A 23,831-nucleotide genomic window follows, 5' to 3' on the forward strand; every position below is an offset into this window, starting at 1 on the left:
AAATTAACCGAGTCATCAAAAGGAATATTGACATTTATATTTATTCACATGGTTCCAAAACAAAGCTGTTTCTCTACTGTAGACTACCTAGACATAGTTAGTTGATAAACAAGATGGTATTAGCAGACTTAGGAAGGAAGATCACCACGGCACTGAGGTCACTCAGCAATGCCACCATCATCAATGAAGAGGTACAGTGTATGAGAAAGCCCTTAATATTTAGTTACAATGCTTGTGTTTAGGTCCTACTGGCTATGCTGAAAGAGATATGTAAGGCTCTGCTAGAGGCTGACGTCAATATTAAACTGGTGAAGAGGCTGCAGGAAAATGTCAAGTGCGTATATGTACAATGAGTACAGTCATGTATATACATGTATACTGGTACCTTAAATGAGCATACTGACTATAAAAGGGAGTGCCGTGGGCAGCTCCGACCGGAAACCAAAAAATGAACAATGAATTTACTTGAGCCTTGCAAAAAGGACGCCCTTGACACATTCTTACACCATTCTTTTGATACACCTTCTTCCTGGGTGGAGCTCATGCTCACGAGATAGTTACAAAAAATAAAAAATGACAGTAACGTTGTAACGGTAGTCCACATAATTATACATGTACACTGTACATACGACTACTCCCCCATGTGTGCACATAGGTCAGCTGTCAACTTTGAGGACATGGCTGCCGGTATCAACCGTCGACGACTCATTCAGTCGACAGTGTTTAACGAGCTGTGCAGACTAGTCGACCCCGGTGAGGAGATTGATATTTGTATGGGTGCACAGTAGGTAGTCATTAAGTTTAGTTCCTGACAGATAGGTCATGCAGTTGTGTGTGTTGACTATGGTGTCTCTATACCACTCTAGTGTGTGTATTTAATATGGCTACATGTACATACAACACGTACATGTACGCATATAGAATCTTTGTGTGCATGCACTCCTGGTGAATTGATTAAATCAAAGCGGTATGAGTAATGGTATAAGTCAACTGTGCTTGTGCTGGTCATTATCCTATTTTCTGACCTTACAGGAGTGCCAGCTTGGACCCCCACAAAGGGCAAGAACAATATTATCATGTTTGTCGGCCTCCAGGGGAGTGGAAAAACCACCACCTGCACCAAGGTGGGTGTTGTCATGCAGTGCATATTTATTATGCGTTTTGTGTACTTGTACCCTGTAGCTAGCGGTTAAAGGTTAGAATTATGCAGTGTGTTGGCTATGGCCAGGAGTGCATGAATGAGTGGACTGTGTCGGATACTCCTATTCATGCACTCCTGCTATGGCCAATCACTTGTCTACTGAGGCGTACCTGAGGGGATTTCCGGAATTGGTAGTGTAGGGATAATGGCTACGTGTACTAGGCCATACGTGTACTAGGCCATACATGTACATGACACTAGTCTACTGAAAGTCATGTTCTTCATCAGGAAATGAAGGTGGTGTCTACTTGTTAACCTCACCCAACCCCCATCACACACATAGCTTGCCTCCTACTACCAGAAGAAAGGATGGAAGACTTGCCTGATATGTGCCGACACATTCAGAGCAGGTGCCTTTGATCAGCTGAAACAGAATGCCACTAAGGCCCGCATCCCATTCTACGGTAGCTACACTGAAATGGACCCGGTCATCATAGCGCAGGAGGGGGTGGACAAGTTCAAAGAGGACAACTTTGAGATCATCATCGTCGACACCAGGTGGGTGGGGGTGGTGGTAGTATGAGAAATGTGTATTGATCTGTTGGTGTGTATTGTATCAAGTGGGGCTTTACGACCGGTCCCTGCACTTGTGTGTGTATCAGTATAGAGGGTGTATAAACATTGTATATTTCCCACCTACTACACTTTTGCCATGTAGTCTAGTGGAGTTTAACTGTCATAAATTGGCACCTCAGGGCTACAAGGGAAAATATGGCTCATAAATTGGCACCTCAAACATATGCAGCAAAAAAAAAAAATTATGGTATTTTCGATGAATGAATGAGAAACAAAATGCATGAGAAACAAAATGTCATAAATGAAAACATAGAGACAGAGGGTGTGTAGTCTGTGGACTAGTTCATCAACAATTTTGCTGTGTGAGGAGCTGCTTTAGAGACACTCTGGGAGAGGGCTTGGGCTCAGGCTGAGCTTTTTGCTCACTACATATAGCACTAGTACTGACTGCACGCACTGCACTGGGCCTGTTCAGCAAAGAAAAAGAAGCCATTTTAATAATAATATAGGAGTGGCTATTTTAAGCTTACCTTTGCTTGCCTACTAGCCTGGCATAGCTGAAGAGAGCTGGTCAGCCTGTCTAGAGCTAGCTGTGTTGTTTCTTCTGGCTGGTTGCTGCGCAGTAAGTGGAGGGAGGGGCTGACTAATTGAACAGAGAGGGGGAGTGGCTCTGTACCGTTCGCTTGGAGGGAGGGGCTGGCTGCTCATATTTTGTCCAGGCTGCGCAAGGCTTTGAGTGTGGACAGGAGCCCTGGCGTGGACGAGCTCTCTTTTCCTAGTTGTCTTCTTGTTTGAATAGTGTTGCTATGTGGTAGTCATGCAAGCTTATATAGGCTGGATGCATAGCAACTAGCCAGCCAATCAGATGGGACATATATCAATTAATGCACAGTGCCTCGGGGTTTATGACAGTAAACCACACCTCTCACTCGGGCTACGCCCTCGTAGTCGGGAGGTTTACTGTCATAAACCCCTCTACACTGTACATTAACTAATACATAGTCTGAGAGCGCATAATGACACTTTGCCTGGTGCACCCACACAGTGGTCGGCATAAGCAAGAAGACTCTCTGTTTGAAGAGATGTTGCAAGTCTCTCAAGCAGTTGTAAGTTTCAACTAGTTCACTATCTGTATGTAACGTGCTGTACTCTTCTAGAGACAACAGCCTTGTCCAGTAAATTGTACAATCTTCATTCCCACACTAATTCATAGGGGTCGTAAATTCTTGCTTACCTGAGAAAACAATACCTACAATGTAGCCAATGTATAGGCACTCTAAACTTTGACCGTCCTCCCAATCATGCAGGAGCCACACAACATTGTGTTTGTGATGGATGCCACGATAGGACAGGCGTGTGAGGCCCAGGCCCAAGCGTTCAAGGACAAGGTGGATGTGGCCTCCGTCATTGTTACCAAGCTGGACGGACATGCCAAGGGGGGAGGGGCACTCAGCGCGTGAGTGAGGTGTGATAATGTACTGCCTGTATTCTATATATGCAGTACCTGTATTCTATATGTAGTACCAGTGTACTGTATGTAGTACCAGGGATGTGGGATTCATAGGGCCATCAAAGTTTTCTCAAGCTGTAAATTCTCTGTACTTACGGTTAGGGCAATCCCCATCAACATACACACAATCCCCAGTAGTGAGGTCTAAGTGAGCATTGAGGCGCTGAAGTTATCCAGTTCATATCTTAATACAGGCCTTACACAGAATCTCTAGTAGACTCAAACTCGTAGCCAGCTGGTTTGCTTATGGTAGCCATATTTAAAGTTTATGGGTGTCATAGGGATGAACAATGTAGTGTCATTTTATCATTCAATCGTGCAGATGTACTGGTATCAGTTATTTTTGCCTACCACCCTCCCAGTGTTGCGGCCACCAAGAGTCCAGTGACGTTCATTGGTACTGGGGAGCACATCGATGATCTGGAGCCATTTAAAACTAAGCCATTTGTCAGCAAGCTACTAGGTGAGCACTAGAAATCACTTTGCACATTGCCTGTACGTACACTCTAGATTGCTCATAATTATGTAAGTTGCTGATGGACAGTGATGGTTCCCTGATCGTCACTTTGATATGCCTCAAACTAGTGCTATTTGTACACATTGTAATCCCACCCGACTCCACAGGTATGGGGGACATTGAGGGTTTGATGGACAAGGTGAGTGAGCTAAAGCTGGACGATAACCAAGAGCTACTCGACAAACTCAAACACGGTGAGACAAAATACTTTCTCGGTATTCATAAAAGATGAGCATTCTTAGCTACAACGTATTTATTGTACTGTAGGGTCCTTATTCCTTCCTCCTCTCGCCCTTAATTGCACAAAATATTTCTCTAACACATCTTGTGACACTAATCATGTGACATTGTACATGTTAATTTCTATGGGTACGCGTATAGAATCTGTCTGTGCACTGCTAAAGTGATAGCTGTATTTTTCACCTTCATACAGGTCAGTTTACTCTGAGGGACATGTACGAACAGTTCCAGAACATTATGAAGATGGGTCCTATCAACCAGATTGTTGTGAGCTGAGTTACAGCGTACAATTTCATACATTTATGCATACAATACTGTACGTACTGTTAAATGCTTCTCCTTTGTACTGCATATATGTACTGTAACTGTCACGTACATTCTCACAGGGCATGATCCCCGGGTTCAGTCAGGACTTTATGTCCTCGGGCAATGAGAGAGAGTCAGTGGCAAGACTCAAGAGACTCCTCACCATGATGGACTCAATGAATGACAAGGGTACGTGATAGTCTAAGAATATTTTGCACCATTAAGACCTCTGCAATACTTTTTGAAGGTTTCTGTACTAAGTGATTCCTGTAGCGTTGCTACCACTTTGTATTGGATTACATATCAAGAGCCTATAGGATAAGGCTGCTCCATATACACTGAACGTACCAAACTGTTCACTATACACTTTACATGTTACACACCTACAGAGCTGGACCACCCTCAGGGAGCCAAGGTGTTTCGTCAACCTGGTCGCATTGCTAGAGTGGCGAGAGGGTCTGGTACTAGTCAGAGGGAGGTGCAGGAACTCATTAGTCAGTACACCAAGTTTGCCGCTATGGTCAAGAAGATGGGCGGGATAAAGGGACTCTTTAAAGGTAGGGTGCAAGAGTGGAATTAACCGTAGATCTCTCATGTGCATGCAGTGTACATGTACAATGAACAGTACAATGTATGCAGCTACCAACATATCTAGTAATTGACTGCTTTCCTAAGTTTGATGCGTACGAAATGTGCGGAGTCCACTTTTCACTGACTGTCACTCTGCAGGTGGAGACATGACAAAGAACGTGAACCCGTCTCAGATGGCCAAGCTCAACAGTCAAGTGGCCAAGATGATTGACCCTCGTGTCCTGCAGCAGATGGGTAAGTGAGAGACAATTATTGATAAATGTCATGTATGTATATAATTATAATTATATATAGCGTCCATAGTTTGGTTCCACTGGCTTGCTATTTTTCAAAGCTTCACTGCTTGCTTACACCAGTTCGATGGAACATGACCATTTCATGTAGAGGGTGTTTTTAGCATTTAGTTTTGCTTTTTCCTGTGGTGTGGATACCGTTTCTGTAATTGTGTACTATAATTTGTTACATGCGCTTGGCCCTCAACGCTACTGATATACACACACCCTCCATGCACATACTCAGGTGGTATGGGTGGTCTACAGAACATGATGCGACAGATGCAACAAGGTGGAGGAATGGGCGGGGCTATGGGAGGGTTCCCTGGTGGGAGGTAGCAAACGCTAACATTACTGATACTCACAAACTTTCTCATTCTCACTTTCTTGCAGTATTGTTGATAAATCTTACTGTTGTAGTTTGTCAGCCAGAGTTTTATGTCATGGTGAAGTTTGTGCCATAAAAATTGATCAGAATGGCACGATTTGCTGTCTGGTATACATCATAGCTATAACTTTAAAGCATTGCATTGCATTGTACAATTATTGTATAGCGGGTAATTTTCGTATGAACTACCATTTGAATATTATTTGTACAGCTCAGGATAGTGACGTTGAATCTATTGTGCCATCGGAGTTTTAATTTTAGGATGATGCTCTACGAAATATATGAAACTTTCTACCAGAAGGAAATCATCGTTTAATATAAATAGGTCCTATAATATTATTTGTATTGTGTGGCGCTCGATTTGAGCAAACAAAACGTAAGCTATTTGCCTTACTCAATAACCTTGATTAATAGCTCTTTACCTTACCCACATCATAGATCTAACTCGCCCAAATGAAGTCACTCGATTCGTATATATGAATCATGCATAGCTTGAAGGACCTCCTCCGGCTTGAAGTTACGATACGCATCACGTGCTACTTAGTCTTAGATCCATCGCGCATGCTTATTAAAATCTATTATGTCTAGCGTTTGCCCTGTGTGGTCTCCGATAGCAACAATTAGTAGCGTGCAGAGAATTTCATTTATTCATGCAAGTATTGTCAAGAAGAAGATGGGGAAGAGAATACGTAGAAGGTTCAAGAAGGTCATCAAGACTGTTACCAAGATCATCTTCTGTAGAGGTTGCTCAACTCAAGTCATCCCCATTGATGACAATCAAACTGATACAAATCCTAAACATTCCAAAATGAAGGTGATCATTCATTGACACCATTATAAGTAGATAATTACACTAGTCATTACTGTATACAGTATCGGGAGATTATAGTGTTTTAGCTGTAACATATTTACATCCTTGTGAAATTGCAGAAACAGCTCAAGCAAAAAGTAATGTCAAGGTCTGCAAAAAATCGAGCTGAGAGGCCAATCAATGAGACCTCCACTCCCATCACTGTGGTTGCTGCCACCAATTACTCTACTTCAACAAGGACCAGTATCGGGTCGGTTGATAGTGAGACCTCCACTCCAATCACTGCAGTTGCTACCACCAGTCACTCCACCTCAGCAGGGACCAGTATCGGGCCAGTTGATAGTGAGACCACCACTGCAGTTGCTACCACCAGTCACTCCACCTCAGCAGGGACCAGTATCGGGCCAGTTGATAGTGAGACCACCACTGCAGTTGCTACCACCAGTCATTTTACCTCAGCAAGGACCAGTATCGGGCCAGCTCATAGTGAGACCTCAACCACTGTGGCAGCCACTGTTAGTTCAGCAAGGACCACTGGACCAGATAGATGCTCTCCTGATGCCTCCACTCACACAAATATGGTAGAGCAAGAATATCTACAGGTGAGACCTGGATGTTATTGCTTTTAACTGTACTTTCCCTTTATTGCAATTTTCCCTGCGGAATCTCAGACCAATGAAGACACTGTTATGCTGAGTGTAGCAAGTGAACCTGTTGTGATCTCTAGAACACCTTCTGCTGAGCTCTTGGAAAAACTCGAGAAGTTCATAGAGAATCAAGAAGTTACCAGCCGGCCTTTGCCTGATCATTGTGAGATTGTCGATGCTTCCTTGCCTTGCAACACCGAGCAAGACGAACCATTGAAACTCTCTGTTTCAGACATGTTATGCATTCAGAATGATCCAGTAAGTTACAAAAGATGGTATAGAAAAATTATTGAGAAGTATGTCTCTCATTATTTTATGTAGGACCTGGCGGATCATATTGACAGATTCCAAGGGGGTGTTACCAAACGAGAACCTCTGTACATCGTTATCGATATCAAACTCTCAAGTCCTACTATCTTCCAGTTTGATCAGCCACTCTTTCGTGAAGGTTGCTTTGCATCCCGCGTTCACAGAAAAAAGATATCTCTAGAATACTGCTTGTATGGATGTGAAAATGAGTTCACGGGATTCGTACGGGTGTCTGACTCTGTACCAGCAAAAAAGTTATTTGTTCATTACACACTTGATGAATGGAAATCATGCGCAGACGTTTCAGCCACCTTGATTAGGACTAATTACAAAGGAGAACAAACTAATAGATACGTGTTTGACCTACCGTACTTTAATCCTGGCTGCACTGACTTTGCCTTGTGTTTGGAGTCCGAAGATAGAAAGAGTTGGTGGGACAATAATTCTGGCAAGAACTACCGAGTTGGACTCGATTATAATTATTAGCCACAAACTACATGTATACAGAACTCTTAATACAGCAATTCATATTCATGAATTTTTGTAAGCATGCAGTGTATAAGTTTCTGCCAGCCACAATGAACGGTGAACGTATGAAGTAGAAATCAGAAATTTGGGAAGTAGTATGTTGAGAAAATTGCTCCTAAAGTTTGGTATAATTATTAGGAAAAAAATCGTAATTATAATTATGTACTTTCTATCTTTATTACATAATCTTCTATATGCAGGAGAATATTTAATACAGTTCTGTTATTACTTTTTACACGTCAACGTTTGCATCAATGTTTTCTGGTATGCACAGGAGCAGATGAGGGGATGTCTTACTCTGCATAGTATTGCGGATTCACTATCGACTTAACCACTTTCCTTGTTTAAGTGCTCTGTATACATGTGTGGCTTATGCGTTAAAGTACAATGAATATAATAATTATAGTCAGTAGCACTTAGCGGTTTGACATAATTGTATGGCATTTGTACATAGCTAGACGATACAGAATCTCCTGTAGTAAGACGCTCCATCCCCTCATGTACGTGCTCCTGGTATGTATAAACCAATTAATTGAGGTACGTAATTAATTTTTACATTCATATAAAGGTTGAAAGTGACTTTAGTACAATCTCCTTCCCGGCCAGTAAAGCTTCTCTCGGCCATATAGTAGAATTCTGTACAGGATATAATTATGGTGAGCCTACTGTTCCATGTATCAATCTAGCTCTGCTCTCAACAAAATCTCACTCTTCCACTTCATGAGGGATTGATAGCGCAAGGCTACTCACAGAAGTTTGGTACCGATTACGATGAGACATTTTGTCCAGTCGTCAGACTCAAATCTAGGGCCTTGAAGAAAAGCTTAAGGCTACATGCAGTTTTACTTGAGGAGTCTTTGTTTTGGCAGGGACGCCATGTCATGCTGAACTAGGGGGTATATCACTGTGGAAATGTAGCGGCTGGTCAGAGTAGGCCTCCCCTCGAGACATGTATGTGTACTCAGAGCGATCCCTGTGTGTGTGTGTTGGGAAAGGCGGGTAGAATGAATGTGCACCATTGTGAAGGCCAATTGTACATAATTATTAAGTAGTGACAAGGTGATGCTTATACATTGCTTGTTGAGCTGTGCTTGCATTTTCTTCATGAGTTGCTTGGGGGGGGGGTCTAGATCTAGAGTGGGGTGTGAAAACTTCAACTCTTTAGAGTTACTTCTCTCTTCCTCTAAAAGTTCTGTTCTCTTTGCTACTATCAGAAGATGTCTTAGACTTGCACATGTGTTGGAGCAACTAGAACTTTATTGGCTGCTGGTACAGGAATCGCTATATGCTCTCCAAGTTCAGCGATGAACTGCACTTGACTTTCAGACTCTGAAACGTAGAAGAAAACACGCTAGATTAGCTCCTGATAACATAAAAAAACGCCATGCACATCATCATCTGCATGGTCTTGCCTAAACAATGGCAAGTACTTTAACTCACCATAATTATTTCCTGATGCATGGAACAATAATTATGATATCAAGTGCATGTAAATGTGTGCACCAGACCTTTTTTCGCTCTGATAAGGTTTGGCCACGTTGAGCATAATAGGCATGCATGGGGTATGAGCAAACGTGAAAAACTTCTGTCTTTCCTTCATCTGATTCCGTTCCTTGCTTGCGACCCTGCGAGAGTGAGTAAGGGTGTGTTAGATTACAGCAAGAGACTCATATTATATATAATTATGGTATCAGGATAGAACATTGACCGAACTGAGAGGTTAGCTCCTTATCATATCCTGGCTTATTAATTTTTGGCTCCTCCAGTTGACTCTTAATTCTCAATTCTCACAGTCTTACATATAGTTGTGTATAATGTAGCTATACAGCACAAGTACTCTCAGTTGATGCATTGAAGAGCAGTTATAGTCTACGCTTTCTCCGCCATTGAGAATGACAGATACAGAACAAATTTACAAATACAGTATGGTTTTACTTGCTTTAAGTTCGTACGTAGTGCACATTAATTAGTCAGTCCACCTAACCTTAAACTCATCCACACCCATGTCAATTCCTGTGGAGTGTTTGTATGGATGATGTGCATGTGAGTGTTTTGTGCAGGTGAGAGAACTGCATGCTATCGGGACATACATACATAGTGGAAGGAGGGTGAAATGAGATTACTCGGACTTATCATATTCTATTACTCATAGAATAAGATTTCTAAGCAATCATTGGATCGATTAAAATACGAAATGGCTTATTTTATTTTAGCCTTGGAAATCTCACCTGAGAAATACAAATTTTCACACAAATAATTAATATGTAAAAGTTGTTCCTTTGTTGATCTTGGTATCGAATGAGACATCTGTTCCTGATGCAAACGATCGACTCCACACAACAGTCTGAGAGTTGAGTTGTACATGCCTGCACTCCTTGGAGCTCCAAGAAGCTTGTTACTCAGGATGCCAGGTTAGAGAGCCTCAGTACCATTTCTTGTAACACAATTACCGCAACCAAAATAGGAGTATTGACCAGCACCAATCAGGAATGCAGCTATGTCAGTGAGATCACTTGTACATTTAACAAAAATGGGAGCATGTGCTTGAACTACTTGACCCGCTTCAATCCCAGCATTAGTCGATTAATGGAGACATTTTTCGCATAAAAGTACTCAATTTGAACAGCTTTGACGTAAGGCTGATCTGCTTCTTTCAGTTTGTCTTTTCCTAAGGCATTTTGAACATCTCGTGTCAAATTCAGCATCCCCTCACCCCAAGCTTTCATTTTGGACTTGGACGGCTCACGGTAAAAGGTCGTATTCTCTCTTTGTGAAGAGGTAACAGCCATCACCACTAGCAACTTTTGTAGCATTTAAACAGATATTCAGCCACTATTGCCGGACATCAGAGTTTGACAAATCAAAAGCGTACTTTCCCTTCTTATCGACAACTAGAGTACCATATTGCTATCCCGTACGTAACAATTAGGATGCTCTTACTCTCTGTGCGTTTGTGTCCTTTGAGGAGCATCTTTAAAAGAGTTCATGTAAAAGTAGGTGGCAATGTGATAGCTTTCACAGCTTTCATGGCTATTATATACCTTCATTCATCATCGATATTCTTCACATCAAATCCTGTTATTTTACCAAAAGTAGCCATTTGAAACCTAGCAATTACTAAGAGAGAATTCTCATTGAACTGTCCACTGGAGTTTGCTGAGTGAAAGAATATATATATAATATATAATTTATATATAGGCAGAGTGTCCCAGGAGAACTGAGGCAGTACTGCCCAGCTGGGACTATAGCACAGAGAACAGCCAACAGCCTATTAAAAGGCCAGCATGACACACTTTCTTTCTCTATAACTATTATACTACTCAATGCATGCATGCATGCATGTGACAAATGTGAATCAGTTTAAGATAATGAATATCCATGCATGCATGCTGTTCACGCTCAATGTAACATTAGAACCTTATTAACACCTTATGTTATGTAATATTTACTACTACCTTAACCATGATTTGATGTTGATATCACTCTTTTCTCATTGTTAATGGTCCACTTCCTCCCCTTTGTTGGTGTGCGAGCCTCTGGGGCCCCGCTCCACGTATTAAAGGTTTTGTTTACCTTTTTGCTTCACTTCACCTTAACTTCACTTTAACTTTGTTTTACCCTCACTTTACCCTGTATTGTCAGTTTATGTTTTGCTTCTCAATCTAAGAATTTAGTTAAGCTACACTGTGAAGTCAATTTGTCTATAACTAGTTGTTGTTGCCTATAGCTAGGGGCCTGTATCTAGCTAATTTGTCTAGCCTGTCTAGAATCCCTCTAGCACCAAGATAAGAGCTCAACACATGCAGACATATGTACGACACAACATGGTGCTAAAAACTTCAAAACAACACTGTACTGGCTGAAGTAGAGAAAAACAGTGAAGGACAATGGGGAGGAAGGGTAAGATTGGCAAGAGCCGTAAGGATAAGTTCTACCATCTCGCCAGAGAGACAGGATACAGAGCTAGATCTGCCTTCAAACTGTAAAGGATAAAAACTGTCACACAAACTAATTTGTACGTAGATAGACTATTTATCTGTCCTATATACTGTATATACACATGCATGCTAAGTTATTGTGACCACTTTATTGTTCCTTTGTTGGTCTTGGTATCGAATGAGACCTCTGTTCCTGATGCAAACAATCGACTCCACACACCAGTCTGAGAGTTGTACACACCTGTACTCTTTGGAGCTCCAAGAGGCTTGTCATATTCGGGACGCCAGGTTAGAGGCCTAGTATCATTTCCAGCAGCATTCCAGTTCCCACAGCCAAAATAGGAATATTGTCCAGCACCAATCAGGAATGTAGCTAAGTAGTTAGTGAGATCACTTGAGCATTTTACATTTACTGGTACATGTGCTTGTACAACTTGACCATGGCTGGCACCGAGCATAAGAGAAACGATTGAATCATTTTTAGGTTCGAAGAACTCTAATTGAACGGCTTTGACATAAGGCTGACCAGAATATTTCCCAATAAGTAGCTTATTCTCACCTAAAGCTTCTTGTACATCCCGTGTCAGATTAAGCATACCTTCGCCCCAACTCTTTAGTTTTTTTGCGGGTGGCTCCGGATGAAACTTAGAGTTTTCACTCTGTGAAGAGTCACAATAACAACCATCACCATTTGCAAATTTCGTAGCATTCAAACAAATATTCAGCCACCATTGCCGGACATCAGGGTTCGATAAATCGAAAGCATAAAATTCTTGACCATTTTTGACTCGAGTTCCATTACTATCACGCAAGTAATAGTTGGGATGTTCGGACAATTCTCTGGCCATCCGTGTCATCTCAGGACGATCTTTAAAGGAGTTCATGTAAAAGTAGGTGGCAATCTTGGGATTGGCTGCTTTGATGGCTCTCATGGCCAGCACCATTTCATCCTCATCATCAATATTCTTCATATCATGTCCCATCCACTTTTCAATTGTTGCCATTTGAAACTTTGCAATTGTCTTGAGAGCATCATCATTGTACTTTCCAGTTGAGTTGGATGAGTGAAAAAATACAGGCAGCGTGTCCCAGGAGAACTGAGGCAGTACTGCCCAGCTGGGACTAGCAAAAAGCACAACTAACAGCGTAAACTTCAGCATGACAACGTTTATTTCTCTGTGACTATGATAAATGCAGTTACCATGCATGTGACCGATGTGAATCACTTTAAGATATAGTGAATAATTATAGCCATACATGCAGCACTCATGTCAATTATACATACAGTAAGATAAACAATTACAGTGACCACTTTATGGTTCCTTTGTTTGTCTTGGTATTAAATAAGACATGTTCCTCATGCAAACGATTGACTCCACACAGTCACCAGTCTGAGAGTTGTACACGCCTGCACTCTTTCCAAGAGGCTTGCCATATTTGGAACGCCAGGTTAGAAGCCTAGTATCATTTCCAGCAGCGTTCCGATTCCCACAACCAAAATAAAAATTTGTTTCCACCTATCAGGAATGCAGCTATATAGCAGTGGTCAGTGAGAACACTTGTACATTGAATTGTTGGACGATCTTGATAACTTAACCATAATTATTTAACGCCTTGCATAACTAATAAGGCGCCATCTGGAGATTTTCCCCATTAGGCACTATATATGGCTATTTCTTGTTTTGCATACGCTAGCAGCCTCAAAAAAACGTAATTATGAAAAAGTGGCGTCTTATTTAGAAGAAGTACGGTAATTAGATGAATAATAGTCCTGTCATCACTTACCTATACTGCTTATTGACGTTCCATTATATGCGTGTCAAATTTATACTTCTATACTGGAAATCCGACTAAAAAAACGTTTGTAAGATTGGCTGGGGGAAACACCAAAAAGCGTGAAAGCAATAAATCAGACGAGAACAAAACTCTAATCCAAGTCTCTATAAAATTGTACCACTCTAATACCTAATACTTTTGAGCTAAAGAGGCATTAGCACAGCACAGCTTGCATCACTCGCATGACTTTGTGTAATTATTATCATAATGATACTAATGAGAATCTAGACAATAGCTTAGAAGACAGAGTAACTGAGTGCAAACATAGATAAAGGAGAGAGGGATTAGAACAAAAATACCTTTGCATTAATGAACAACCGTGTTATTGTATAAATCATATTATTATTCTATGAGGATACTCAGAACACTCAATTAGACTCCTATATAAAACTCTGTGTAAATTATAATAGCAGCATAATAGGTAGATGAAAAAAAAATAGAGTAATCGCTAGAGAATAAAAATAGGAATAACCAATAATTTATTCGCTAAGACTACAAACAAAACATTTCCGGCTATAACATTAGTAGCAATAGTAATAATAATACATAATTATAACTATGTTAGTATAATAATAGTCAACATAAAATTAATAATAATTATATACGCATCTATACACGTACATGTATACTAAAGTGGTGATGAATTATAATTAGAGACAAAACAAAATCGGACATTGAATAAGCTAAACATCTACCATATATATGGCGGGTATAATTATTTCAAAGATGTAAACTTTCGCGGAAAGACCGTTTAATAGAGAGGTTTCCGCGGATTTAATTTCCGTCGAATAGCAGCCATTTTACAGCATACATGCATGTATGCAATATTAAATTCATGTTCACAGTATTATTATGCTTAATCAGCAAAAACCGCAAACATTTATGCCCTCAAACGATACCTGTTATATCACCTATACAGTATATTTAATTATGGGACACTTAATGTAGGAAATGTGAACAATAATTATGATTATAATTATACCGTATATGTACTGTGCCAATGTCAATGCACGTAGTACAGACACCTGCATGAGACAACATGATGCCACAGAAAGTTTGAAATAACACTGAAAAGGATAAAACTGCAATTGGCTTGAAAAACTCTGCGATATTCGTCTTCAGATTTATGACAACGGTTCTAGAACACAACCAAACTACAGTCATCTGCGCTATACCGTATACACATGCATGTATGCTAGTTACTGTGACCACTTTATGGTTCCTTTGTTGGTCTTGGTATCAAATAATACCTCTGTTCCTGGCAAACAATCGACTCCACACACCAGTCTGAGAGTTGTACATGCCTGCACTCTTTGGAGCTCCAAGAGGCTTATCATACTCAGGAAGCCAGGTTAAGGGCCTAGTATCATTTCCAGCAGCGTTCCAGTTCCCACAGCCAAAATAGGAATATTGTCCAGCACCAATTAGGAATGTAGCTAAGTAGTTAGTGAGATCACTTGAGCATTCTATACTTGTTGGTACATGTGCTTGTACAACTTGACCATGACTGGCACCAAGCATAAGAGAAACGATTGAATCATTTGTAGGTTCGAAAGCCTCCATTTGAACGGCCTTGACATAAGGCTGACCAGGATATTTCCCAATAAGTAGCTTATTCTCACCTAAAGCTTCTTGTACATCCCGTGTCAGATTAAGCAAACCCTCGCCCCAACTCTTTCGTTTTTTTGCGGGTGGCTCCGGATAAAACTTAGAGTTTTCTCTCTGTGAAGAGTCACAATAACAACCATCACCATTTGCAAATTTCGTAGCATTCAAACAAATATTCAGCCACCATTGCCGGACATCAGGGTTTGATAAATCGAAAACATAAAATCCTTGAACATTTTTGACTCGAGTTCCATTACTATCACGCAAGTAATAGTTGGGATGTTCAGACAATTCTCTGGCCATCCGTGACATCACAGGAAGATCTTTAAAGGAGTTCATGTAAAAGTAGGTGGCAATCTTGGGATTGGCTGCTTTAATGGCTCGCATGGCCAGCACCATTTCATCCTCATCATCAATATTCTTCACACGATGTCCCATCCCCTTTTCAATTGTTGCCATTTGAAACTTTGCAATTGTCTTGAGAGCATCATCATTGTACTCTCCAGTTGTGTTAGACGAGTGAAAGAATACAGGCAGCGTGTCCCAGGAAAACTGAGGTAGTGCTGCCCAGCTGGGACTTACAAAAAGTACAACTAACAGCGTAAACGTCAGCATGACAAAGTTTATTTCTCTGTGGCTATGATAAATGCAGTTAACATGCATGTGACCGATGTGAATCACTTTAAGATTATGAATATAGACATACATGCAGCACTCATGGCATACATGTGACGAATGTGCATGTCTGTGTGGGGGTACACGAATAATCACACAAAATAGACCATTAATTCTGAAAAGGAGAAACAATAATTATACATGTATGCATCAACACTATACAATGAAATTGCAAAATACAAAATGTGGTTTCACAACACATTTCTATATCAATTATATGCACACAGTAAGATAAATGAACCACTTTATGGTTCCTTTGTTTGTCTTGTTATCAAATGAGACATTTGTTCCTGGTGCAAACAATCGACTCCATATACAGTCACCATGGAGTCTGAGAGTTGTACACCCTGCACTTTTTGGCTCCTAGAGGCTTGTCATATTCGTAACACCAGGTTAGAAATCTAGTATTATTTCCAGCAGTATTCCAATTCTCACAACCAAAATAAGAATATTTTCCAGCACCAATCAGGAATGCAGCTATGTAGTCAGTGAGATCACTTATTGTTGGAACAGGAGCTTGAATACTTGACCATATTTAACGCCTTGCATAACATAACGGCATTAATCGAACCATTGTTGGCTCCAACTGGACAGCTTTAACAAAAGATTGATCAGGTGTTTTCCCGATGAGTAGCTGATCATCCCCTAAAACTTCATCCTTTGTCAGGCTCAGCATTCCGTCATTCCATGCCTTCATTATGGGACCTGATGGTTCTGGTGTAAATTCAGTGTGTTCATCAGCAGACACAGAAGCGTAGCCAGGGGTGCTCGAGCACCCCCAACCAGCCGGAGTCAAGTACAAATCACAGAGAAATGAGTATCTGATTATCCAGCTGAGCACCCCTTCTCTTCCAGATCTTGCTGCAGTTAGCTTGCTAGTACGATTCAATCTCTACACTGTAAGCTGATCTGGTTAAATCTATAAACTAGTTATCTTTCGTACACGTACATGTATACATGTATACTAAAGCATAATTATTGCATTGAAAATAATGGAATGACGTCTTAATAATGAGTTTTTTGATGAGGCAGTAAAATTTGATGAGGGAGGTGACCAGAAACATGACTTTTATTAACAGTGGCATTAGAGAGGTTTTCGTAGATTTAATTTTTGTCGAATAGCAGTCTTTTTACAGCATACATGTATGTATGCAATATTAAATTCAGGGATATAAATGTTCACGGTATAATTATGCTTAATCAGCAAACCGAAAACATTTATACCCTCAAACGATACCTGCTATATCGCCTATACGGTATATAATTATGGGACACTTAATGTATGACAATATGACTATACGTATATATACCGTGCCAATCAAATCACGTAGTACAGACACCTGCATGAGACAACATGATCCCACAGAAAGTTCAAAATAACACTGGAAAGAATAAAACTACAATTAGCTTGAAAAGCTCTGCGATTTGTCTTCAGATTTATGACAATGTTTCTAGAATACAACCAAACTATACAGTCATCTGCGCTATATATACTGACAATGTTTCCAGAATACAACGCTATACTGTATACACATGCATGCATGCTAAGTTATTGTGACCACTTTATGGTTCCTTTGTTGGTCTTGGTATCAAATAATACCTCTGTTCCTGATGCAAACAATCGACTCCACACACCAGTCTGAGAGTTGTACATGCCTGTACTCTTTGGAGCTCCAAGAGGCTTGTCATACTCAGGAAGCCAGGTTAAAGGCCTAGTATCGTTTCCAGTAGCGTTCCAGTTCCCACAGCCAAAATAGGAATATTGTCCAGCACCAATCAGGAATGAAGCTAAGTAGTTAGTGAGATCACCTGAGCATTCTATACTTATTGGTACATGTGCTTGTACAACTTGACCATGACTGGCACCGAGCATAAGAGAAACGATTGATTCTCACCTAAAGCTTCTTGTACATCCCGTGTCAGATTAAGCATACCCTCGCCCCAACTCTTTAGTTTTTTTGCCGATGGCTCCGGATGAAACTTATAGTTTCCACCCTGTGAAGAGTCACAATAACAACCATCACCATTTGCAAATTTCGTAGTATTCAAACAAATATTCAGCCACCATTGCCGGACATCAGGGTTTGACAAATCGAAAGCATAAAATTTTCCACCCTTTTTAACTCGAGTTCCATCACTATCACGCAAGTAGAAGTTGGGATGTTCGGACAATTGTCTGGCCATCCGGGTCATTTCAGGACGATCTTTATAGGAGTTCATGTAAAAGTAGGTGGCAATCTTGGGATTGGCTGCTTTGATGGCTCTCATGGCCAGCACCATTTCATCCTCATCATCAATATTCTTCATATCATGTCCCATCCACTTTTCAATTGTTGCCATTTGAAACTTTGCAATTGTCTTGAGAGCATCGTCATTGTACTATCCAGTTGTGTTAGACGAGTGAAAGAATACAGGCAGGGTGTCCCAAGAGAACTGAGGCAGTACTGCCCAGCTGGGACTTACAAAAAGTATAACTAACAGCGTAAACGTCAGCATGACAAAGTTTATTTCTCTGTGACTATGATAAATGCAGTTACCATGCATGTGACCCATGTGAATCACTTTAAGATTATGAATATTATTATAGCCATGCATGCAGCACTCATGGCATATACATGTGACGGATGTGCATGTCTGCCTGGGGGTACATGAGTAATCACACAAAACAGCCTACTAATTCTGTAACAATGAAATTGCAAAATACAAAATTCAAATGGTTTCACAAAAATGTTTTATATGTACACAGTAATATAAGTGACCACTTTATGGTTCCTTTGTTTGTCATGGTATCAAATGAGACATCTGCTTCTGATGCAAACAATCGACTCCACACCAGTCTTAGAGTTGTACACCCTGCACTCTTTGGCTTCAAGAGGCTTGTCACATTCGGAACACCAGGTTAGAAACCTATAGTATCATTTCCAGTAGCATTTCAATTACCACAACCAAAATAAGAATATTTTCCAGCACCAATCAGGAATGCAGCTATATGTAGTCAGTGATATCACTTGTACATGGAACATGAGCTTGAATAACTTAACCATATTTAACGCCTTGCATAACGGCATTAATCGAACCATTGTTGGCTCCAACTGGACAGCTTTAACAAAAGGTTGATCAGGTGTGTTCCCGATGAGTAGCTTATCATCCCCTAAAGCTTCATCCTTTGTCAGGTTCAGCATTCCGTCATCGCATACTTTCATTATAGGACCTGATGGTTCTGGTGTAATTCAGTGTGTTCATCAGCAGACACAGGAGCGTAGCCAGGGGAGGGGTGCTAGGGGTGCTCAAGCACCCCCAACTTGAGTCAAGTACAAATCACAGAGAAATGTATCTGATTATCCAGCTGAGCACCCCTTCTCTTCCAGATCGTGCTGCAGTTAGCTAGCTAGTACGATTCAATCTCTACACTGTGAGCTGATCTGGTTAACTAGTTCTGTTTTGTGCACGTACATGTATACTAAAGCATAATTATTGCATGCATGACTTGTGATTTCTATACTACTTTTGCTTGGTGATGAATTAAAATTAGAGACAAAACAAAATCGGACATTGAATAAGCTAAAGATCTACCATATATATAGCGGGTATATTTCGAAGATGTAAACTTTTGCGAAAAGACTGTTAGGCAACTGTTAATCAAAGTCATAATTATGTTTCTGATTTGGGAATCACTTTACCACTACTGAGGGAGGGAGATTATCATTATTTATTATTGTGAGATTACTTCCTCAGTGTTAAATAAAACAACAACACAGCTAGGATGCAATAAAACCACAAAAATGACAAGATGGTGAACCACAATACACAGAATAATTTAACAGACAATAATTATGACTTCAATCCAGAGGAGGTACGATATCCGCATGTCAAAGGAAACGTTTTAGATACACATTCCTTAGGTTAAAGTTCGGAATGTGTGTGTTTAAGACACGCGGATGACACGTGGATGTCGTACCTCCTCTGACTTCAATCTATGTGTTTTGTCTTGTGATTTATCACGTGACACACCCACAAGTATGTGTGGCTAATGAAAATAATGGAGTGACGTCTTAGTAATGAGTTTTTTGATGAGGCAGTGAAATTTACAGCATAAATGCAATATTAAATTCGTGAATATAAATGTTCACGGTATAATTATGCTTAATCAGCAAACCGAAAACATATTATGCCCTTAAACAATACCTGCTATATCACCTATACGGTATATAATTATGGGACACTTAATGTATGACAATATGATCATAATTATACCGTATATATTATACCGTGCCAATCAATGCACGCAGTACAGACACCTGCATGAGACAACATGATGCCACAGAAAGTTCAAAATAACACTGGAAAGAATTGAGATAACTTCAATAATTCATTAAACCAGAACTCTGATACATACAAAATACACAGGCTATTTATACAAAAACAATACTAGAAAGAACCTTCTAGAACAATAGCACAGAAATGACTAAATAAGAACATGAAACCACTAGAACTAACACAACACAGTATTTACGGAATCACAGGCTTACAGTACAGTATTTACGGAATCACAAGTCTTTATCTTAATGTTAGTTCCATGTCGTAAGGATACCACATTTCCTCCCCTGTTAAATGTTAGTGTACCCACCATATCGATCAGGCCTGTTGCGATTTCTTTGCGGATATTGTCGAGCTGTTAATGCACCAGTCGAGGGTGACTCATCAGGTGGGGTCGGAGACGGATCAGTTGACTGATCAGGGGAAACTTCAAAATCTTGCAAATCCTTGTGAGCTGCCGTATCGTCGAAATCGTTTGGATTTGTTATATCGTCTTGTGACGACTCGGTGGTGGAAAGAGAATGAGTTCTATCACGTATGTGGTCGATATGTCGACGTAGTATCCTGCCATCACCAATTTCCACTTTGTAAGATACTGGTCCTGTCTGTTGTACAATGCTTCCTGGAAGCCATGTACCGTTTGTTCGGAAATCTTTGAGCATTACTTGTTGACCAACAGAGAACGTCCTTGGTTTAGCATGTTTGTCATGTTGCTGTTTCTGTTTCTCTGCTTGTCAGATACGTTTCCCTCTGTGTTTGGTTTGAGGAGATCGAATCGTGTACGTACTTTTCTTTGAAGGAACAGTTCACTCGGTGAGACGTTAGTGGTAGCATGTGGAGTTGAGCGGTATGACAGTAAAAACTGAGCCAATCTTGTTTTCAAACTCAGTCCTTCTCTCTCTCCAGCTTTCATGGCTCTTTTGAACGTTTGTACAAATCGTTCAGCTTGGCCGTTCGTGGAGGGATGGTATGGAGCACTTCGTATGTGTCTTATGCCATTGGCTTGAATAAAATCGCTAAATTCTTGGGATGTGAATTGTGCACCATTGTCGGAAACAATCTGTTCTGGTAGTCCATACCGAGCAAATAGTGCTTGCAGTGCCTCGATCGTGTTTTGAGACGTAGTGGAAGACATCTGAATCATTTCTGGCCACTTGGAATGGGCGTCTACAATCACTAGAAACATTTTGTTCAAGAATGGACCAGCGTAGTCAATATGGATCCTTTTCCATGGGCTGTTTGGCCAAACCCAAGGATGGAGTGGTGCTACTGCAGGTTTAGAGGCTTGTTCCTGGCACGATAGGCACGTTTTTGCTTGGTTTTCGATGTCTTTATCGAGTCCACTCCACCACACGTAACTGCGGGCAATAGCCTTCATTCGGGACATTCCAGGGTGGTTCTCATGGAGAGCACGAAGGGTCTTTGCATGCAGGTTCTGTGGAATGATAGTGCGAATTCCCCACATCAAGCAACCACTTTCGATGCCAATTTCAAGACGGCGGTTGAAATATGGTTGTAGATCCGGTGTCACTTTCTGTGGCCATCCTGATTTGACATACTTTAACACCTTGCTTAAGGTTGGGTCACGTCGGGTAGCCGTCTGCACCTGCTGAGATGTTACAGGAAGAGCTTCGATTTGAGCCACATTGAAAGTGTGAATAGCATTAATGTCAGCCGTTTCGTATGAATCTGGGGAGACGTGATAATGCATCAGCATTGCTGTGTGCTTGAGTGGGCTTGAATTGGATATTGTAATCATAACCTGAGAGAAAAATTGCCCAACGTTGGAGACGAGCAGCTGCTAGGGACGGTATTCCTTTCTTTGGGCCAAATATAGCTGTCAGAGGTTTGTGATCAGTGATTAACGTGAATTTCCTGCCATACAAATACTGGTGAAACTTCTTGGTACCAAATACCAATGCCAGTGCTTCTTTCTCGAGTTGAGCATAGTTTTGTTCGCTTGTCGTTAGCGTGCGTGAAGCAAAACAGATTGGTCTCTCAGCCCCGTCTGGTAGTACATGAGAAATAACGGCTCCAATGCCGTAGGCTGACGCGTCCGCAGCCATGTTGATTGGTAGGTCCGGGTCATAGTGGGTGAGCACATCAGATGATGTAAGTTGTTTCTTTGCTGACATTCCTGTGTCCATTCCCACTTATGACTCGCTTGCAGAAGTTGGTTGATTGGGTAAAGGATGCTAGAGAGATTCTTCAGCAACCCGAGGAAGGAGCGAAGTTCTTGAACATTCTTTGGTTCTGGAGCCTGTGCAATAGTATCAACTTTACTTGGAAGAGCTTGGATTCCCTCTTTGCTGATCTGATGACCAAGATATTCTACCGACTTGGCCAAAAAGATACATTTCTCCTTCTTCAATCGCAACCCGTGTTCCGTAAAAAGTTTGAGGACTTGCTCCAGATTGTGTAGGTGGTCTTCTTCATCCACTCCTGTTATCAACAGATCGTCTAAGTAGCAGATAACGTGAGGCACTCCACGTAGGATGGTGTCCATCAGTCTTTGGAATATTGCTGGGGCTGACGCCACGCCAAAAGGAAGTCGGCTGAACTGGTATAACCCTTGATGGGTGTTGATAGTCACGTATTTGGTAGAGTCCTTATCGAGTTCGACCTGTAGATACGCTTGTGACAAATCAAGCTTAGTGAAAAGGGAGCCATTTGCTAGTGTTGCGAATAGGTCTTCGGGTTTAGGCAAGGGGTACTGATCAACTTCAAGGTCTTGGTTGATAGTCACTTTATAGTCGCCGCAGAGTCGAAAACATCCGTCTTTCTTGGGAACTGCGACCAACGGTGCTGCCCAGTCACTGCTAGGTATTTTCTGGATGATACCTTGTTGCTCCATGCGGTCCAATTCATCTCCAATAGCCTCTTTGGTTGCATAAGGAACAGGACGTGGTTTGAAAAACCGAGGAGTAGCATCTGGCCGTACTCTGAGAGTGGCTTTGTGTGAGGTCACAGTACCTAACTCGTCCTTGAACAATGAATCGTATACGTGTAACAAATTCTTTAGTGTACCTGCAGGGGGAGATTTGACAGTTGCAATACATTTCCAGTCAAACTGGAGGTACTTCAGCCAATTGCGTCCAAAAAGACTTGGTCCACTTCCAGCAACCACCACCAGCACCAGCCGAGCCACCTGTTCTCCATAATTAACACACACATTAATCTGACCCGTTACCATCATAGCCTCATCTGTATATGTCTTTAGCAAAATATTTGACTTACGCAGCTTGAATTTAGAGAACTTGGCCTTTCTGGTGGCCTCAGAGATAATAGATATTGCAGCTCCGGTATCGATTTCCATCTTGAGTGGAGTATCCTCGATCTTGACTGTAACTGTGATCGGCTGTGTAGAAGGCTCGGTCAATCGGTATAGGTGGTAAGTGTCAGCTTCTGAGTCGGTCGAGCTGTTCCCATCTGGTTCCACTAGGTGAGTTTTGAATCGTCTCTTCTCTGTCTTCTTGAACTGAGAGGGTGGGTTGGAGCGGCAGGCTGGTGCTATGTGTCCCTGCTTTCCACATGAGTGACACTCTGCATCCTTGAAACGGCAATCAGCTGCAGAGTGATTCGACTTCCACAGCGGTAACAAGGTTGGTTTGGCTACGGTCT

General features: G+C 41.2%; 5 protein-coding genes and 3 pseudogenes across 5 annotated transcripts; 2 read left to right on the top strand and 6 right to left on the bottom strand.

Annotated features, from left to right (window-relative positions):
* Positions 1-12: 12 nt before the first annotated feature.
* LOC135341331 (signal recognition particle subunit SRP54-like) lies at positions 13-5,675 on the top strand. Its single transcript, XM_064537853.1, has 14 exons — positions 13-191; positions 243-334; positions 656-753; positions 1,033-1,124; positions 1,485-1,699; positions 2,763-2,823; positions 3,025-3,173; positions 3,590-3,690; positions 3,852-3,938; positions 4,178-4,251; positions 4,371-4,479; positions 4,680-4,847; positions 5,020-5,115; positions 5,401-5,675. Exons 1-14 carry the CDS (start codon positions 114-116, stop codon positions 5,490-5,492), a joined length of 1,512 nt encoding a protein of 503 aa, XP_064393923.1. The 5' UTR covers positions 13-113; the 3' UTR covers positions 5,493-5,675.
* A 143-nt stretch (positions 5,676-5,818) lies between these two features.
* On the top strand, positions 5,819-7,941 carry LOC135341332 (mucin-2-like). The gene is made up of 4 exons (XM_064537855.1): positions 5,819-6,355; positions 6,472-6,954; positions 7,024-7,257; positions 7,321-7,941. Exons 1-4 carry the CDS (start codon positions 6,122-6,124, stop codon positions 7,792-7,794), a joined length of 1,425 nt encoding a protein of 474 aa, XP_064393925.1. The 5' UTR covers positions 5,819-6,121; the 3' UTR covers positions 7,795-7,941.
* Positions 7,918-11,300, bottom strand: LOC135341244 (uncharacterized; annotated as a pseudogene).
* Positions 11,301-11,667: 367 nt separating this feature from the next.
* LOC135341334 (uncharacterized) lies at positions 11,668-12,978 on the bottom strand. The gene has a single exon (XM_064537857.1). It carries the CDS (start codon positions 12,932-12,934, stop codon positions 11,909-11,911), a length of 1,026 nt encoding a protein of 341 aa, XP_064393927.1. The 5' UTR covers positions 12,935-12,978; the 3' UTR covers positions 11,668-11,908.
* Positions 12,979-14,562: 1,584 nt separating this feature from the next.
* Positions 14,563-15,886, bottom strand: LOC135341339 (uncharacterized; annotated as a pseudogene).
* A 1,344-nt stretch (positions 15,887-17,230) lies between these two features.
* LOC135341340 (uncharacterized) lies at positions 17,231-18,439 on the bottom strand (annotated as a pseudogene).
* A 2,432-nt stretch (positions 18,440-20,871) lies between these two features.
* LOC135341354 (uncharacterized protein K02A2.6-like) lies at positions 20,872-21,969 on the bottom strand. Its single transcript, XM_064537875.1, has one exon. The coding sequence runs from the start codon at positions 21,967-21,969 to the stop codon at positions 20,872-20,874; it is 1,098 nt and encodes a 365-aa protein (XP_064393945.1).
* A 207-nt stretch (positions 21,970-22,176) lies between these two features.
* Positions 22,177-23,526, bottom strand: LOC135341350 (uncharacterized protein K02A2.6-like). Its single transcript, XM_064537870.1, has one exon. The coding sequence runs from the start codon at positions 23,524-23,526 to the stop codon at positions 22,177-22,179; it is 1,350 nt and encodes a 449-aa protein (XP_064393940.1).
* Between the last annotated feature and the right edge of the window lie 305 nt (positions 23,527-23,831).

The sequence above is a fragment of the Halichondria panicea genome, chromosome 9, assembly GCF_963675165.1.
Source record: "Halichondria panicea chromosome 9, odHalPani1.1, whole genome shotgun sequence".
NCBI classification, from domain to species: domain Eukaryota; kingdom Metazoa; phylum Porifera; class Demospongiae; order Suberitida; family Halichondriidae; genus Halichondria; species Halichondria panicea.